At 42.1% G+C, this 17,095-nt stretch overlaps 2 protein-coding genes across 3 annotated transcripts; both read right to left on the bottom strand.

The window, feature by feature from the left end:
* Nucleotides 1-2,682: 2,682 nt before the first annotated feature.
* LOC306861106 (sterile alpha motif domain-containing protein 3-like) lies at nt 2,683-6,016 on the bottom strand. Its single transcript, XM_079403197.1, has 4 exons — nt 4,945-6,016; nt 4,699-4,851; nt 4,326-4,418; nt 2,683-3,476 (listed from the first exon to the last, which is right to left on the bottom strand). The coding sequence occupies exons 1-4, from the start codon at nt 5,749-5,751 to the stop codon at nt 3,174-3,176; spliced, it is 1,356 nt and encodes a 451-aa protein (XP_079259323.1). The 5' UTR covers nt 5,752-6,016; the 3' UTR covers nt 2,683-3,173.
* A 7,258-nt stretch (nt 6,017-13,274) lies between these two features.
* LOC306861093 (galactose-specific lectin nattectin-like) lies at nt 13,275-16,506 on the bottom strand. 2 transcript variants are annotated; one of them, XM_079403176.1, is made up of 7 exons: nt 16,449-16,503; nt 16,238-16,338; nt 15,970-16,140; nt 15,079-15,863; nt 14,867-14,989; nt 14,544-14,652; nt 13,606-13,843 (listed from the first exon to the last, which is right to left on the bottom strand). In XM_079403176.1, the coding sequence occupies exons 4-7, from the start codon at nt 15,097-15,099 to the stop codon at nt 13,749-13,751; spliced, it is 348 nt and encodes a 115-aa protein (XP_079259302.1). In that variant the 5' UTR covers nt 15,100-15,863; nt 15,970-16,140; nt 16,238-16,338; nt 16,449-16,503; the 3' UTR covers nt 13,606-13,748. The 2 variants fall into 2 exon arrangements, with proteins under 2 accessions (XP_079259301.1, XP_079259302.1); XM_079403175.1 differs by lacking the exon at nt 15,970-16,140 and having other exon boundaries at nt 13,275-13,843; nt 15,079-15,158; nt 16,449-16,506.
* Nucleotides 16,507-17,095: the final 589 nt, after the last annotated feature.

Raw genomic sequence — 17,095 nt, 5'->3', positions numbered from 1 at the left:
TTGTGAAAGCGAAAATGCAAATGGTAATGCAAGATTTGCAATTGTATTTGGATTATGTCACAATGTGCCCACATGTGGAAAACGCAATTGAAAATACAATTTGCAATTCCTTTCAAAAATAGTCCGGAAAATCACGTCAGTAAAGATAGTTTGCAGTTCGATATTCAGATTTATTTTGGCTATGAATACGCAGTGCGCTGTCATAGACATGCAAATAATACTGCATATCATTCTCCATGATTTGTGAATTCATATGACAGTGTCCTCCTGGCCGAAATCGGGGTTTTTTTCGTAGGGACCCTTAATTTTATAATGGCTATAGCTCCAAAAATTTGACACTTGGAAGACTGAAACCGGTGTCATCTTCACAAGCTTGATCTGTGAATTTTTTCACAGAAAAGTTTTTGTCCACAGACCCTTTGGTAAGTCCGCTATAAGGAAAGTGAAAGATAGGCGTTCTTCATGTTTAAACTTCTACTGCCAATAAACACGAGTTCAAATTGTGAAAACTTTACCTAAATATAGGTAAATACTGTATGTTATTTAAGAAAATATAGCAATTGTTCTTTTTACATTTTTTGTATGTTTTTTAAAATGTATCTAAAATGTACAAATATATTTTCAAAGATATACAAATTTGGGTCAGCTGACCCTTCTCTGGGTCACTAACATCACTATTCTGATCTGTGAAAACTTCCACAGTTCAGTACGGGTCAGCTGACCCTTTCCTGGGTCACTAACATCACTATTCTGATCTGTGAAAACTTCCACAGTTCAGTACGGGTCAGCTGACCCTTCCCTGGGTCACTAACATCACTATTCTGATCTGTGAAAACTTCCACAGTTCAGTACGGGTCAGCTGACCCTTCCCTGGGTCACTAACACCGCTATTCTGATCTGTGAAAACTTCCACAGTTCAGTACGGGTCAGCTGACCCTTTCCTGGGTCACTAACACCGCTATTCTGATCTGTGAAAACTTCCACAGTTCAGTACGGGTCAGCTGACCCTTTCCTGGGTCACTAACACCGCTATTCTGATCTGTGAAAACTTCCACAGTTCAGTACGGGTCAGCTGACCCTTACCTGGGTCACTAACACCGCTATTCTGATCTGTGAAAACTTCCACAGTTCAGTACGGGTCAGCTGACCCTTCCCTGGGTCACTAACACCGCTATTCTGATCTGTGAAAACTTCCACAGTTCAGTACGGGTCAGCTGACCCTTTCCTGGGTCACTAACACCGCTATTCTGATCTGTGAAAACTTTCAGAGGTAAGTACGGGTCAGCTGACCCTTCCCTGGGTCACTAACATCACTATTCTGATCTGTGAAAACTTTTTTTAGATGAGGTTATGTCATGTAATGTTACTGTAGTCATGTGGTCTATAATTTTCTGTAGTGCTCAGATTAACAGTATGTAATGGACTACATGTGTTTGGCCTTGTCTAATGAAGAATAATATGCCTGGAACTGTCACTTTTAGTCATTATAAATATTACCACCAAGGTCCAGTGGGTTCCGTGTACATTAAGTGCCCCAACTGCTGCATAATAATCATTAAATTTCAACTGTGCAAAAAAAGTAATAAATGCAATTTATCAAAATATAGTATTTAATAAAAATATATTAATAAATTGGGTAAATTCATTACCTTTGACACTAAATGTCTCTTTATGACCTCATCTTTTGCATTCATTATTACACCAGTTGTGAAATGATTAATGATCAGTATTTTTTTTGCTGCCTCATGTCGAGTTTTCACCATCCAGAGGTAGTATAGCGGGTGAAAGAAAAATGAATAAGAATAATTCATCAAGCCAACCTAATAAAAGTGAAACTAAAAGGGTTATTTACAGATCTAAATGGGTAAATAATTAAAAATCTACATCATTTTTACATTACAGTATGACAACAAATGCCTTTTGAAAATATGTATGTTGCATTGTCTGCTGCTTAATATAATAAGATATTGTTAAAATGACTACCGAAACTCAAACTAAATGATTCTCACTGCATATTACAACTTGAAATCATTCCAGTAAAAATATGAACACCTAAGGAAAGAATATTATAATGAAGTGTTGTTGAGTTTCAATTTTGTACTGATTTGTACAATAGTATTTGCACAGAACATTTACATTGTTAAAGTAGTACCAAACAATACCGTACATACATGTATGTAGATGCATATTAATAACATGATTGTTATGATTGATGTTCATTATTCAAGTATTTTACTTAAAGCATCTTACCTCTCCACATAACCATTGTTGAGGACACAGTGTTTTGAAGTCTGTAACTCTTAAAACCAAAGGGTTGTCTTCTTGACTCAAAGGCAGTGCAGCAATTACACTGTAAACCCGGATAAGTTTAATTTACTTAAAAAATTTGAGGAAACCGGTTGCCTTAAAAAAATAAGTAATTTGTAATGAAAACCTAAGTTCATTTAACTGAAAATGTTAAGTACATTACAATCAATTCAAAATCGATTTAACTCGACATGTTTTGCCAAGTGAACTTCTTTGCACAATTAATACACTTAATATCTTAAGTATAATGTACCAAGTACCTAGTTGTAGCTTATTTATTCAGTTCAGTTATTATCATTAAATTATTATTTCAGTTTTTAATCTGGTGCATTATAAATACTTATTCAGGTCAAGAAATCAGATGAAACATTTGTTGAAAACACCCCGGTTATGGGTAAAATGCTTTATTGTGACCATACACAACAGATTGTTTTTCTAAAAGCACGACATAAAACTAGGCACCTGGTATCAGGTGCAACGATTCAGAACACCACTTAACACTGCAAACTGATTTTCCTCAGTTTTGGTTTGTTAATCTGAATCAATACCAGACATATCAGTGCCAAACCAATTACATAAATAGAAAAAAAGTGCATAACAGTGAAACAACATTTTCCTAAAAGAACAAAAAAAAAAAATTAGGCACCTGGTTTCTGGAGCAGTACTAGTGCAATGAGTTAGAACAGCACTTAACACTGCAAACTGATTTTCCTCAGTTTTGGGTTTGTTAATCTGAATGAAACTAGATATATCAGTGCCAATCCAATAACATGATATACAAAAACGGCATAACAGAGCAAACAAGTCCCTTTTCTAAAAGAACAAAATCTTTCTCCTATCTGGAGAAATAGTGTAACAACAGCTCTTTACACTGCAAGTTGGTTTTTCAGAGTCTGAATTTTGGGTGGCAGCTCACTCTTACCCAGGTTAAACATCACCTGCTGAACAAAGCAAAAAGTGTTTTTCATGTATCTGGGATAGTCCAGGTGCAGGGCATCTATCAGTCCAAAAAGGACACAGAAGGCCTGAGGAAGGTTGGCCAGATCATCCATCACCACATTCCCTTCCAAGATGATTCCCACTTTGGATGGGTTCAGTTTAAGGTTCTCTTCACCGATGAAAAGCAATCCCACTGGAGTTTGCCTGTACAAGTCATTGTCAGCTGTGTCCTTACAGAGAAACAAATGTACAATCGTGTGTTAGTTAGCACAAACATTTTCGAAATGTTAACAATACAAATACCCTAAGAAGAAACGCTGTACACTGACATATTAGTAAAAGACACTCTGTTCATACAAGATATGAGGCCTGGCTTGTTCAGCTTCCTTTTCACTGTACAATTACAGCAAAATATTTCATGTTAACTGAACCCAAATTTTTTCAGTTAATTTCATGGCACTGATTAAACATACAGAATTTTATGGTAAAAAAAAAAAAAAAAACTCCAAGTCTGAAAAACTGAATAATTCTGTAGCACATAGTAGTCCGGATTAATGGTTTAAAAATAAGATAAAAACAAAGAACATGCATTTATGAGGGGCCGTGCAAGTCATAATTCATTCTGGCATTCACACATATTCTCCTCTCACACTCACACACACACACACACACATTCTCCTCTCAGAGGAGAGGAGGATAGGAGAAGGATGTGTGTGTGTGAGGAGAATTTGTGTGTGTGAGAAGAGAATGTGTGTGTGTGTGTGTGTATATGTTTGTGAGAGGAGAATGTGTGTGTAGAATGTGTGTGTGTGTGTGTGTGAGAGGAGAATGTGTGTGTAGAATGTGTGTGTGTGTGTGTGTGAGAGGAGAATGTGTGTGTGTGTGTGTGAGAGGAGAGTGTGTGTGTGTGTGTGTGAGTGTGTGTGAGAAGAGAATGTGTGTGTGTGTGTGTGAGAGAGGAGAATGTGTGTGTGTGTGTGTGTGTGTGTGTGTGTGTGTGTGTGTGTATGTATGTGTGTGTGTGCTTGCACGGCCCCTCATATGCATCTGCAACATTTATAAAAAATGAATTTGCTTACAAAGCAGGTCTTGAAGAAAGCAGAAGGATCATCGCCCAAGGTGACCGGCAGTCCCCGAAGACAAAGGCATCTGACGTCTGTTGGCTCAGTTGTCTAGACGATAATGGACATTGAATAAAACACTTTATAAGGATACTGACTGTAATTTACAAGAAATTACAAGAAGAGATTAGGAAAAAATGTAATGGAAATAGGAGATAAAATTATGAGAATAGAAAAATGCAGAGGTAAAAAAAATGTGTAGAAAATGAATAGAAGAGGGAGAAATAGAGAAGAGCAAAGAGGGGGGAGAGAAAAATTAGACAAGAAACAAAAAGGATAAGGAGGAAAAGCTTCATAGGAAAACAGGACTGATGTAGATATGTTAACTTACCTTTGTCTGGCATAAAAGTTCAGCCAAAAGCTGACCAGTAAGGCCTTTCTTCTTTTTGAAGAGGTCCATGAGGCTTGGAGACAAATTGTCAAGTGCATCCAAGAAGTTTTCTCTGAGATTTTTCCCTACCACTCTGCCAAATTCATAATAAACCTGAAACATGGCAAACAATGCATCAGTCAATGTTCACACTGTTTTAATCTGACACACTCAACACTACATGATATGTAGACACTTAACACAAACCTGATTTTCTGTAAAAAGAGCTGGCCAACGATGCACCACCTGGCTGATGGCAGGCTTCTCATTGACAATCTCCTTTCTGCGAAAAGCAAACGTCACATCCATCTCTTTCTTAACCAGGGATTCCTTTGGCTTTGTCTTCATCATTTCCTTGACCAGAACCTCACGAGCTACTTCCATGTTTTGGTCATTCATCCCCTCTGGAAAATCAGGCAGGAAATTTATTTCCCCTTTCTTTGGCTTCTTGATCTGTGTGTTTGGAGGATCGCCATTTGTAGTGTCACTTCCTCGCTTGCCACCATTGACAGTAACATCAAGTCGACCCAGCTGCCGCATTTTGGTTCTATAATTACCCATTTTGAACTTTAGGCTATTCTTCCAACCGTTCCAGCCAGAGGGTGACCCGGTTTCTTTAAGGCATGGGTGTGTTTGCACTAAAGCCTTAGCAACAGTCTCAAAATCTTCCTTCGTTGGGTATGCTTTAAATGCATACATGGTCTCAGCCAATTTCTCGAGTATGTCATGCTTTAGTTCTTTTTTGACTTTAAGAAAGGTTGCATCCCTGAGATACTGCAGGTTACCTTGGCGTAGTCTGTACTCTACATCGACTTGAAATTTTGGAATTTCAAATACCTCTGGCCACTGAGAACTTCTATCCAAAGAGTTGGACAGGATCTCGGTGTCTGCTTGGCTGCCTGTCACTACATAATTCAGAACCTCCAGGGACTGGTACAAGCTCAATGATAGGGATGATTTTGACCGTTGGTTTATCTGGGAGCTCAGAAAAGTCTGTGAGGTTGCATAATTCATTGTTAAATTCAGGATCTTGGTACTGTAAGGTAAAATTGTAGTTTGTTTGGAGAGTGCCTTTGAGCCAGCTAATCAAATCTTCAAGTATGTATGGTCGAGGGTTCATTGTCATCTTTCTTATATCACCCTCGGAGACGATAACCCGCATTGTTAATTTCTGTTCCATGGCCATCTGAAAAATGAAAAGAAAAAAAAAAGACAGACAGCTGTTTAGCAAATTACAAATCGTCTCAGTGTCACCATAAGCTCTCCTTGTACCATGTATGCTGATAATGGGAGGACATCATTTAAATCTGACATCTTCAACACACACATAGAAGTAACACTATCACAATGAAGTTGGTAAGATCTCAAATGCTCCCTGTACCATGCGGCCAATTTGTGACAGACAAATAGAATCTCTACATTAACTGCAACAATCTTGTGAATCTGGACAAATGCAGGGAGACCAGAGCATGACCCAGAAGACAGTATCAGGCCTGGATGATACTTGATTCCATCTACACTGACAGATGCCGCTTCAAGCACCGACTCTGGTGTTGTAAAGTTTTGAGCAATTGCTGTCTGCACACTGTGAGGGAAGGTGGCAAGCAAAACTGGAGTAACCTTTGACATCTCAACTGATGGTCTGAAAAATGAGCTACAATCGAGATGGTAACTGACTGCCTTCTGGTGTTTTGTAGCAAGTGTCATGGCAACATTTTTAAAGTTCTGAGCAGTCTGAATTACCCTCTTAAAGAATTTATGCTTCCCCTCGAACCGCATTGTCCAAACCTCAGACAGGGGACCAAATTTCCTTACCAGCTGAGGATAATGTTCCACAAAGTGATGTTTTGGCCTTAAACGAAACTGGAAATGTTGACTGCAGTAAGCGCCTGTGCTCTGCTATCTTACAGTCCAGAAATGTTTCTCCGTTAGATCCTGGTTTTATGGCCTCAGGAGAAAAAGGGAGGGCATTCCAGGAGGCGTCAGGCGGTCTGGAAATTGTGTGTGTGTGTATGAGCAGAGTTCTTCCTACACTGACCATGTCTTTTGCTGCCTGGTGTTATGCAAATGTTGTACTGTGTCAGGTATACCATATCTGTCCGAAGCGGAATTGTTTCTCTTTTTGTCTGCCTTTTTTGTTTTTTATGTTTTTGGGGACAGGCATGGTTACAGGGACACTATAATACTTGGACTTTCGGGGAGCCAACAGACCATGTCCAATTATGTGTTCACAGTAGCGGCCTTGTAAAGAAGAATGAAGTCTACAGATCAAATCTGCTGGTCTCATTTTTCTTTGTCTTTGTAAGATGGAATTTTTCAAAATCCCAAACCAACATTCCACATGGCTATTTGTATCCCTGGTTTTGGCTTCTACCGTTGGTTCAGGTGGTTTTGTTGAGTCAGTGGCATACTTTGCCATGTTTCCAAGGAAAATGCCACTCCATAGTGGGAAAAGACCCAAGTAATGCCCTGTCAGGAGTTTGATAATCTCTTCACATTTATACGCATTGTCATCCACACTGCTAGTCCTCTCTTCTTTTTCCAATACATCCATGGACTCCTCCATGACTTTGTGAAACTCCAAGGTGAACTGGGAGCGTCCAATGATTGTGTTTTTGGACATTTGAATATTATATTTACAAGCTAGTAAGCGGAGAGAAACATAGAGGGAAAGGTTTTTTTTTTTTTTTGAGTTTAGGATGAAGTCAAGTACTGCCGAAAGAGATGAGTTTTCAGTTGTTGCTTGAAGATTGCCAGGGATCCGGCGTTCCGGATAGGGGTGGGAAGATTATTCCACCAGCCAGGAATGGTGAACGAGAATGTTCTGGAGAGTGATTTTGAGCCTCTCTGTGATGGTTCCACAAGGCGTCGCTCACTAGCAGATCTCAGACTTCTGGAGGGGATGTAGGTTCGTAATAGTGAGTGGAAGTAGGAGGGTGCTGAGCCTGTGGTAGATCTGTACGCAAGCATCAGTGACTTGAACTGGATGCGAGCTGCCGCTGGTAGCCAGTGCAAGGAGATGAAGAGAGGTGTAACATGCGCTCTTTTGGGCTCGTTGAAGATCAGTCGTGCCGCTGCATTCTGAATCATTTGTAGAGGTTTGATTGCGTTTGATGGCAGACCAGCCAGAAGAGCATTGCAGTAGTCCAGTCTAGAAACAACCAGGGCCTGGACAAGAAGTTGCGCAGCATGCTCTGTCAGAAAGGGCCTGATCTTTCTGATGTTGTGTAGTGCAAACCTGCAGGATCGAGCAGTCTTTGCAATGTGCTCTTTGAAGGTCAGCTGGTCGTCAAAGATTACACCAAGATTTCTGACCGAAGTTGATGGGGTAATCATTGATGAGCCTAACTGATGAGCCTTTAAATGCAATGCAATTAAATGCAATTGATGAGCCTTTAAATGCAATTGGACACAATGGTCTTATTTTCTTGAACTGTTTGTAAATTATGTGAGTCCAAGGAGTTCTGAGTTTTAGTTGTCCTTCTTTAGGTGCTATTTTTCTAGGTGCCAGTCTTTAGTCGTGATGTGAATTTTGAATTTCTTTTTACCTGTTGTTGTTGGTCTCCACTGGCTTTTTTTGTTTTGTTCTGTATTGTCTGGTACATCCCTGGTGTCACCCTCATGCTCTACAAAGTCTTCATGTGGATAAATTTCTTCAAAGCAGCAATCAAGCTCATTGATTTCCTTGGCCATGTCATTGAATAGATTGCACTATGAAAAATCTCCATGATTAGCCTGTTTTCGAACTTCCTGCTTTTCCCTGCTTGAGAATTTCTGTCCAATGAATTGATGACCTTAGCACACGTGTGGTTTTGTTTACAATTACTGGTTCACTTGAAAAAAGGGCAGTGTGAAAGCGAACCGCACCAAAAAAAATACAAAAAACATTCTATTTGGTCTGGACCAAAGCAAGTGAATTAACGGACTTTCCTGGTGTGAATACACCCTAAGATTACTTACAACAGAACAGCACAACCCAGATGTTATCACAACGCATTTGATGGATGACCGTTTAGTGAACCTAGGAGAGGAGGTAATTCTGACTTTGCTCTGACAATCTGGCGCTTCTGAATCAGCGACTGTAAGTTTTGTTATTAGTTTAAGTAGCAAGTATTTCACGTGACTCTGTTCCCCTCTCGGGCTTAAACTGATGGTAAAACTAAGCGTTTGAGACATAGACCTACAATAATGTACAGTATTTGAAAAATAATGTGTTTTTTGAACATTAAGACTATCTCTATGCTACTTTGTAAGTTGTCTTGGCACTTGCTGATTTAGAAGAAAATATACTTTTCTTGTATTAGTATGTGTGCTTAAACCTGTTAATTAATTAGCTGCTGCTAGTGAGTAGGTAAAAAAAAAAAGAGTCAGCGTTATTGAATGTAGTGGTTTTAATCATGACAGTGAAATTTCAGTTACAAAGTAACTGTCACGAATCTGGTCCATGCTCTCCCGGTTAACCACCACTAGAGGTCACCCATTCACCACAGTGACTATTTTCACTCACAAGCACATTGGACTCCATTTCCCACCATCCATTGCACTCCCTAATCACTCACAGCTGTTCACAATGATCATGCCCACACCTGAGAATCATCTCGCAATCACCATCACCCAAACACACTCTATTTAAGCCTGGGACTTGCTCTTGCTCAGGGCAGAGTATTGTCTAGCCTAGCTACATTACAAAGCGTTTCCCTGTTCTCCTAGTTAGTTTTCCTGTGTTTTGATTCCTGCCCGTGTTCCTGGATTATTCTCTCTGCCTTGCCCTGTCTGGATATTGTACGCCGATCGTCGACCCACGCTTGCTCTAGGATTGCTCTTGTGTCTTGCCCTTGCCATACCTGTTTGCCCCTGTCTGACCCTGCCTGTATCACGACCATGTTTGCTAATAAAGCCTTGCGAATGGATCCGCACGTCTCACGTCTCATCAACCCCGTAACAGAATACTCGGCCAAAAGAGGATCCAGCGGCTTTTCTGGTAGATGTTGGCCAAGTATGGACCTGGCAGGTATGTTGCTGGCCCTCAAGCAGGGAACGCGCTCCCTTGAAGATTACACTAGTGAATACCTGATTTTGGCAAATGGCTCTGACTTGCCGGATTGTCTATTGATAGATTTTTTCTGTGAAGGCATTAACCAGCCGCTGAAGTCACGATTAACCCTTGAAGGTCCCCGATCGTCACTAGGCGAGTTTATGGACTATGCTCTGCTGACTGTGGGTTCAGCGTTCACCGTGGGGGTTGCGGAGGAACGCGACAACGGCCCCAATTACGTCAAAGAGCCAAGTCGAGTCCCAGCCTCCGTCAAAGAGCCAAGTCGAGTCCCAGCCTCCGTCAAAGAGCCAGAGTCTGCTCACGTCACCGCTGTCAAGCCAGAGTCTGCTCACGTCACCGCTGTCAAGCCAGAGTCTGCTCACGTCACCGCTGTCAAGCCAGAGTCTGCTCACGTCACCGCTGTCAAGCCAGAGTCTGCTCACGTCACCGCTGTCAAGCCAGAGTCTGCTCACGTCACCGCTGTCAAGCCAGAGTCACAGCACGTCTCCGTGCCCCAGCCAGAGTCACAGCACGTCTCCGTGCCCCAGCCAGAGTCACAGCACGTCTCCGTGCCCCAGCCAGAGTCACAGCACGTCTCCGTGCCCCAGCCAGAGTCACAGCACGTCTCCGTGCCCCAGCCAGAGTCACAGCACGTCTCCGTGCCCCAGCCAGAGTCACAGCACGTCTCCGTGCCCCAGCCAGAGTCACAGTACGCCCCAGCTCCTCAGCCAGAGTCTCTTCACGCCGCAGCTCCTCAGCCAGAGTCTCTTCACGCCGCAGCCGAACTGCCAGAGGCTGTTACCACAGATTCAAGGTCAGTCCTTCGAGTTCTGATATCCAGTGTGATGGACCCACCACTGATGTCGGTGCGAGTAGCTGGCATTCCCAGGGCCTCAACCCTGGCTGTTACAGAGACTGTTCCCCTGACCTCAGTGCTTCCCGTTATGGCGGTCGCCATTTTGAGTGTGTGGGCTGCACACTGTGCTCCTGAGGCCTCTCCTGTCCACGAGTCTGTTCCTGAGGTCTCTCCTGTTCACGAGTCTGCTCCAGTGCCTCCAGAGGTGGCGGGTTCGGCTGCAGAAGCTCTCGAAGTGGTGGCACCTACACCCGTATCCCGAGAATCCAGTTCTCAAGTCACGGCCAGGAGTGCCGATCCCGTATCCCGAGAATCCAGTTCTCATGTCACGGCCAGGAGTGCCAATCCCGAATCCCGAGAATACAGTTCTCAAACTACGGCCAGGAGTGCCGATCCCGAATCCTGAGAATCCAGTTCTCCAGTCACGGCCGGAAGTGCCGATCCAGATCCCCGAGAATCCTGTTCTCCGGTCACGGCCAGGAGTGCCGTTCCCGATCCTCAAGCGTCCGCGCTGCAAGAGCGCCCTCAAGCGTCCGCGCTGCAAGAGCGCCCTCAAGCGTCCGCGCTGCAAGAGCGCCCTCAAGCGTCCGCGCTGCAAGAGCGCCCTCAAGCGTCCGCACTGCAAGAGCGCCCTCAAGCCTCAAGCGTCCGCGCTGCAAGAGCGCCCTCAAATGCCCGCTCCTCCAGAGCGCCCCCTAGAGCCCGCTCCTCCTGAGCGCCCCACAGAGGACACTCCAGAACTTCCGGTAGCTCAAGTCACGACTAAAGTGGCCGTCTGTGAACTCACGCCCTGCCCTGTCACGGCTAAAGAGGCCGTCTGTAACTCCTTGCCCTGCCCTGTCACGGCTAAAGAGGCCGTCTGTGAATCCTTGCCCTGCCCTGTCACGGCTAAAGAGGCTGTCTGTGAATCCTTGCCCTGCCCTGTCACGGCTAAAGAGGCCGTCCCTGAACTCACTGTCTACCCTGTCACGGCCACGGAGGCCGTCCCTGAACTCACTGTCTGTCCTGTCATGGCCAAAGAGGCCATCTGTGAGCTCACGCCCTGTCCTGTCACGGCCGAAGAAGCCGTCTGTGAGCTCTCGCCCTGTCCTGTCACGGCTAAAGAGGCCGTCTGTGAGCTCACGCCCTGTCCAGTCACGGCTATAGAGGCCGCCTTTGAATCCTCGTTCTGTCCTGTCACGGCAATGGAGGCCGTCTGCATATCCTCCTCCTGTCCTGCCACGGCCATAGAGACCGTCTACGAACTCTCGACCTGCCCTGTCACGGCCCCTGGGACTATGGGGACTCTCTCGGTGTTGTCTGTCTCTGTTCTCCCTGTGGTGTCTGTCTCTGTTTCCCCCAGATCTCTGATCCTGCCATGGCTTCCTGAGCAGTCTGCTCTACCGTGGAGATCCTCTGCCCTGTCTACTCCACACTGGTGGGCTCTGGCTCTGTCTGCTCCGCGGTGGTGGTCAGCTGTTTGGCTCTGGGGGTCTCCTGCTCCGCCCAGGTGCGCTCTGGTCCCGTCCTGCTCTGCCACGGCTCCTGAGACCATGAAGGCTCTCCCTGTGTTGTCTGTCTCTGCTCTCTCTGTGTTTTCTGTCCTTGTTCTCCCCAGATCCCAGTCTCTGTCATGGGTTCCTGCCCTGTCTGCCTCCCTGTGGTGGTCCTCTGCTCGGGTCTGGTGGTCATCTGCTCCGCCGTGGTGGTCCACTGCTCCGGTCTGGTGGTCATCTGCTCCGCCCCGGTGGGCTCTTGCTCTGTCCTGGTCTCCGGTTCCGACTGGATGTCCTGCTCTGCCCCGATCCCCGGTCTTCCCACGTCCTCAAGGACCTAGCCCTCCGTCCCTCCCCCTACTCCACCTCCGCTCCACCGCCCTCATGGATTGTTTAGGAGCGTCTGGAAGCCGCTCCTTGGGGGGGCGGCTATGTCACGAATCTGGTCCATGCTCTCCCGGTTAACCACCACTAGAGGTCACCCATTCACCACAGTGACTATTTTCACTCACAAGCACATTGGACTCCATTTCCCACCATCCATTGCACTCCCTAATCACTCACAGCTGTTCACAATGATCATGCCCACACCTGAGAATCATCTCGCAATCACCATCACCCAAACACACTCTATTTAAGCCTGGGACTTGCTCTTGCTCAGGGCCGAGTATTGTCTAGCCTAGCTACATTACAAAGCGTTTCCCTGTTCTCCTAGTTAGTTTTCCTGTGTTTTGATTCCTGCCCGTGTTCCTGGATTATTCTCTCTGCCTTGCCCTGTCTGGATATTGTACGCCGATCGTCGACCCACGCTTGCTCTAGGATTGCTCTTGTGTCTTGCCCTTGCCATACCTGTTTGCCCCTGTCTGACCCTGCCTGTATCACGACCATGTTTGCTAATAAAGCCTTGCGAATGGATCCGCACATCTCACGTCTCGTCAACCCCGTAACAGTAACTGTGTGGAGTGTAATTGTATTTTTGAAATAAATTCAGAGTACTTTTGGTTTCTGAACTTGAATTTAGGTATTTGGTTGAAATTGAAATGATTTCACTGTGTAATAATGTTGTAAATAATGCTCTGTTTCTTACACAGACCAATCGTTTCACTTCAATATATTGCCAGGAGCCAAGGGGATTCATTCTGAGAAATTTTTTATTTATTTATTTTTTTTTGTATCTTTCTCTCAAAGTAGTACCTGACTTTTATGACGCTGCCCTGACTAAGGTCTATCTTGATGTGAATAAAAATTGTAATAAAAAAATGAGGATTCATGGCTGAATATAACGTTTCATGAGAGCAGCTCCATTACTCTATTTTTGTGTCTCTGTAGTACTTGAAAGTCAGGAGAGGCTGAAGCACAAAACCCATGATAGTCCAGAACATAAAGAATTACCCAGAAATAAATGCTTTCTTTATGCTCTCAAAGAGCATGTTCTGCTTAGACTTGTGTTTTGATGACTGTTTGTCTCCACATTTACGGTTCAACAGATTTTCAGGACAACTGAATGCTATTTGATTTATTGAGTTACAGAAAGAAGCTGAACACAGGCAACATGCCACAAAGCAGAACTGCAAGTGAACTTATAATCAGTGAATACAATGCATTTGCACTGTTTTAAACATGTTTTAAGCATTCCATTTCTGAATTAAAATGGGCATTTAAGGGAACAGGTTGAATAAGCAATGGCACAAACAAATGGGAACTTTACTGTACATCGATGGTCATTCCAATTCTTTACACCTGTTGTAAGAAAGAAAAACAGACGTTTTAATTATGCAAGTTTAAGCTTTAATTATGCAAGCTTAGAAAGACCGATAAAGAATGTCTAGCCTGTAACGTAAACACTGGAAGTGAGGGCAGTGAATATACTCTCAGAATAAATGGTACAAAAGCTGTCACTGGGGCGGTACCATTTTCAAAGGCACACCTTTGTACCCTATTTACCCCTAAATGATCCATATTGGTACCATGAAGGTACACATTAGTACTAGCAACTTTTTAAAGGGTACTGCCCCAGTGATAACATTTGTACATTTTTACTGAGTGTACAATTCCTTTATTAATTGTTGCTGGTTATTGAAGGTTGAACAAATTCCAGAACTGAGACACTGCAAAAATGGCTTATCTTACTTAGTATTTTTCTCTTGTTTCTAGTCAAAATATGTAAGATACTTTTACTAGATACGCAAAATGACTTGTTTCCAGGAAAAAAAAGAAGTTAAGTGTATTTTGCTTAAAACAAGTTAAATTATCTGCCAGTGGGGTAAGTAAAATATCCTTAAAACAAGAGTATTTTACTAACCCCACTGGCAGATCATTTTACTTGTTTTAAGCAAAATGCATTTATTTATTTATTTTCTCCTTGAAACAAGACAAAAATGTAAGATAAGCCATTTTTTGCAGTGCATTAAATGACATTCACATCATTGAAAACAGTTACCTCCATAGTTTGTCTCAATACAAGTCACTTCACCCGCATTGTTGGGTTCTCCGGTTTGCCAGAGTTGGAAATTCATTTTGGACCCATCACTCCAGAACCACATCCCGTCCTGTGAACAGAAGAGCACAAAGATCACTGTTTAGGACCGCCTGGCATTACGTGCATGTGTAAAATAAAGAAATCAAAAACAAATAATAAAAACAGGTGCTACTTGCACGCTTCTGTGTAAATTTAAACATTCACTTGTAAGCAATGCTGATTTAAACAGTAAAGTATATGATGCACAAACAATGAAAGTGACGTAAATAAATAACATAACATACAGAAACAACATTATAGCCTCCTATCCAGAATGCGTTTGAACTTGACACCAATAGCTTTATGAAGGCTTGTTCCTGGTAACTGTGTACAGAGGCAAGGTTCCCACCATGGCTCAAGCACGTCAGCTGAGGAGAATATGACATGAGGAAAAACAGTTAATAAGTCTTCAAAAAAAAAAGTTGTGTTTTTGTCAGTTCTTGGTGAATATTCCTACCTCTGCATCCTTCCAGGACATTGGATTGTTAAAAGCCTTGAAGCATCTCTTTCCATGTCGGCTCCACCCACTGTTACAAGCTGTTACATGGAGATTTGTTTTGTATTATTGCATTATATATCTATTATATAAGGTGAGCTCAGGTAATAGGGTCACTTTTGTAATACGGTTCATATAAAGTGTTATTTGCAAGATATATACCAATAAACATTTTAAGGTCATGTACTCCAGACAAATGTATTTTCAGGTAAAGTGGGCCATCCCTTATTTATCAAAAAACATTCAGCATTTTAATTAAAAACACATGATTTATCAGCATATTATCAGACAAACATATTTAACAAACCCAAAAAATATATAGCCTACAGGTTATGAGTAAAATAAAACGTGTAAATCCACATCTCATTTCATGTGTTGATTTTAAATTTGATCAAATCTTAATATGAGAATATTCAGAAATCAGAATACTGATTAAAAAAATTAACTCTGCAATATATTAAAGATGTGACTATAACACAAGCAACAACGAATAGGCTAAACATTTTTATAACATTAACATTTCAAATGGTAATAAAATGTTTTTCTGTCTATGCTCTCTAAACACTTTAAACTATTTTTAATTGTGTCCATGTTTTAAAGCTTTATATTCAGCATTTATATTTTTTCCCTCTCATCCTTTCTTCACTCCACGGACTGAACTTCATGCCTCGACTTCCTTTCTATTCTCTCTTTCCTTTCGTTCATCTCTGACTCTTGAAATTCCTGACTGCAGTCATTTATGTTTTCTAAAAAAGTAAATTATACATATCAACTATAAAATAACCAGTGAATGCCATATTATTTAATGCATTTTGGTATAATTACTTAAGGTTAAAGGTTGGCCCACCTTACCTGAAAAAAAAACTCTGAAAGCAGTAACTGTTTAATTTTTTTTTGTTTTGTGGTGGTGCCAGTTCCAGATCGGTGAACAGACAATTGCTTTGGCTCTTTTCACCCGGGATGTCCATTCATGCTTTCTCAAGCCCACATCAAAATTTGTTTTGAGATCTGAGACAAACTAAACTGAACATTTTATAAAAATTGTTCTAATGTTTAAGGACATATAATAAGGTATTTATGGATGTTCAGTAAATGCTGCAGAATGAATGATGTAGCTCACCTGAAGCATTCAGAGCAAAGAGTAGACAGAGAGACACACAGACAGTCCAGACCGCCATTCTTTCTCAAAGAACACTGGAATCAGCCAGGAATACTGCACACCTGAAACAATAAAAACATCATAGCTAAATGACTGAATGAATGAAAAGATCGAAATATCATTTCATGATATTGTACATATTTGAATTGATGTATTAATTTAGTGACACTACCAGAGAATTAGCTTTGTTCGTCTGTGTTTCAAAGCAGAAGTTTGAGTTTTTATGTGGCAGATGAACATGCTTACACAAACACCAACTATCAACCATATTACGAAAGCCTTCAGCTGAATCATTTATCAGTGGTTCATCACGGTTACACGACAACACCACCTACACCCAAGATTGCAATCTTATGTTGAAGACTGTTTCATGATGAAACTCTTGAAATAGAGCCCAAAATATGAATGATATAAATTTGCGAGCATAAAAAGGGTTATTTTTCCAGTTAATTTAGCAAAGTTCTTCTTTGGTCTACATTATAACCACAGGCTACCTGGCTAAATTGTGAGATGATTTTTTAATGAATGGTTCACTGTTCTCTCTTTCTCCCTTGTTTTAGAGTACACTGATGCTAATGAATAATACTAAATATATTGTAGAAACTTCATTTCCTGTAGAGCTGCTTTGCAGCGATTTGTATCGTAAAAAGCGCTACACAAGAAAACTTGAATAATCAAAGTAAAGACCTTGTTTCTATTACTGATATAGATGTGGCATAGGAAATAAGTGAAATAAATTCAGTCTAGGCACTAGTGTCTTTTTTATTTATTTATTATTGATTAGTTAGCTAATATATTTAGTTACAACATACCATTGTA

Source organism: Barbus barbus (genome assembly GCF_936440315.1).
Source record: "Barbus barbus genome assembly, chromosome: 4".
Lineage (NCBI taxonomy): Eukaryota > Metazoa > Chordata > Actinopteri > Cypriniformes > Cyprinidae > Barbus > Barbus barbus.
Note: the sequence above shows the minus strand (reverse complement) of the source record. Positions and strands in the feature narration are given on the sequence as shown.

What these genes read in the sequence shown, in the direction of transcription:
- LOC306861106 (XM_079403197.1), bottom strand. Translation starts at nt 5,751, where the DNA reads ATGAATTATGCAACCTCACAGACTTTTCTGAGCTCCCAGATAAACCAA. An exon ending in CTCTTTTTACAGAAAATCAG is followed by an intron (nt 4,852 to 4,944) that starts GTTTGTGTTAAG and finishes GCCATGTTTCAG; the next exon opens with GTTTATTATGAATTTGGCAG. An exon ending in AACTTTTATGCCAGACAAAG is followed by an intron (nt 4,419 to 4,698) that starts GTAAGTTAACAT and finishes ATTATCGTCTAG; the next exon opens with ACAACTGAGCCAACAGACGT.
- LOC306861093 (XM_079403175.1), bottom strand. Translation starts at nt 16,295, where the DNA reads ATGGCGGTCTGGACTGTCTGTGTGTCTCTCTGTCTACTCTTTGCTCTG. An exon ending in CTTTGCTCTGAATGCTTCAG is followed by an intron (nt 15,159 to 16,237) that starts GTGAGCTACATC and finishes TCCATGTAACAG; the next exon opens with CTTGTAACAGTGGGTGGAGC. An exon ending in TGTCCTGGAAGGATGCAGAG is followed by an intron (nt 14,990 to 15,078) that starts GTAGGAATATTC and finishes TATTCTCCTCAG; the next exon opens with CTGACGTGCTTGAGCCATGG.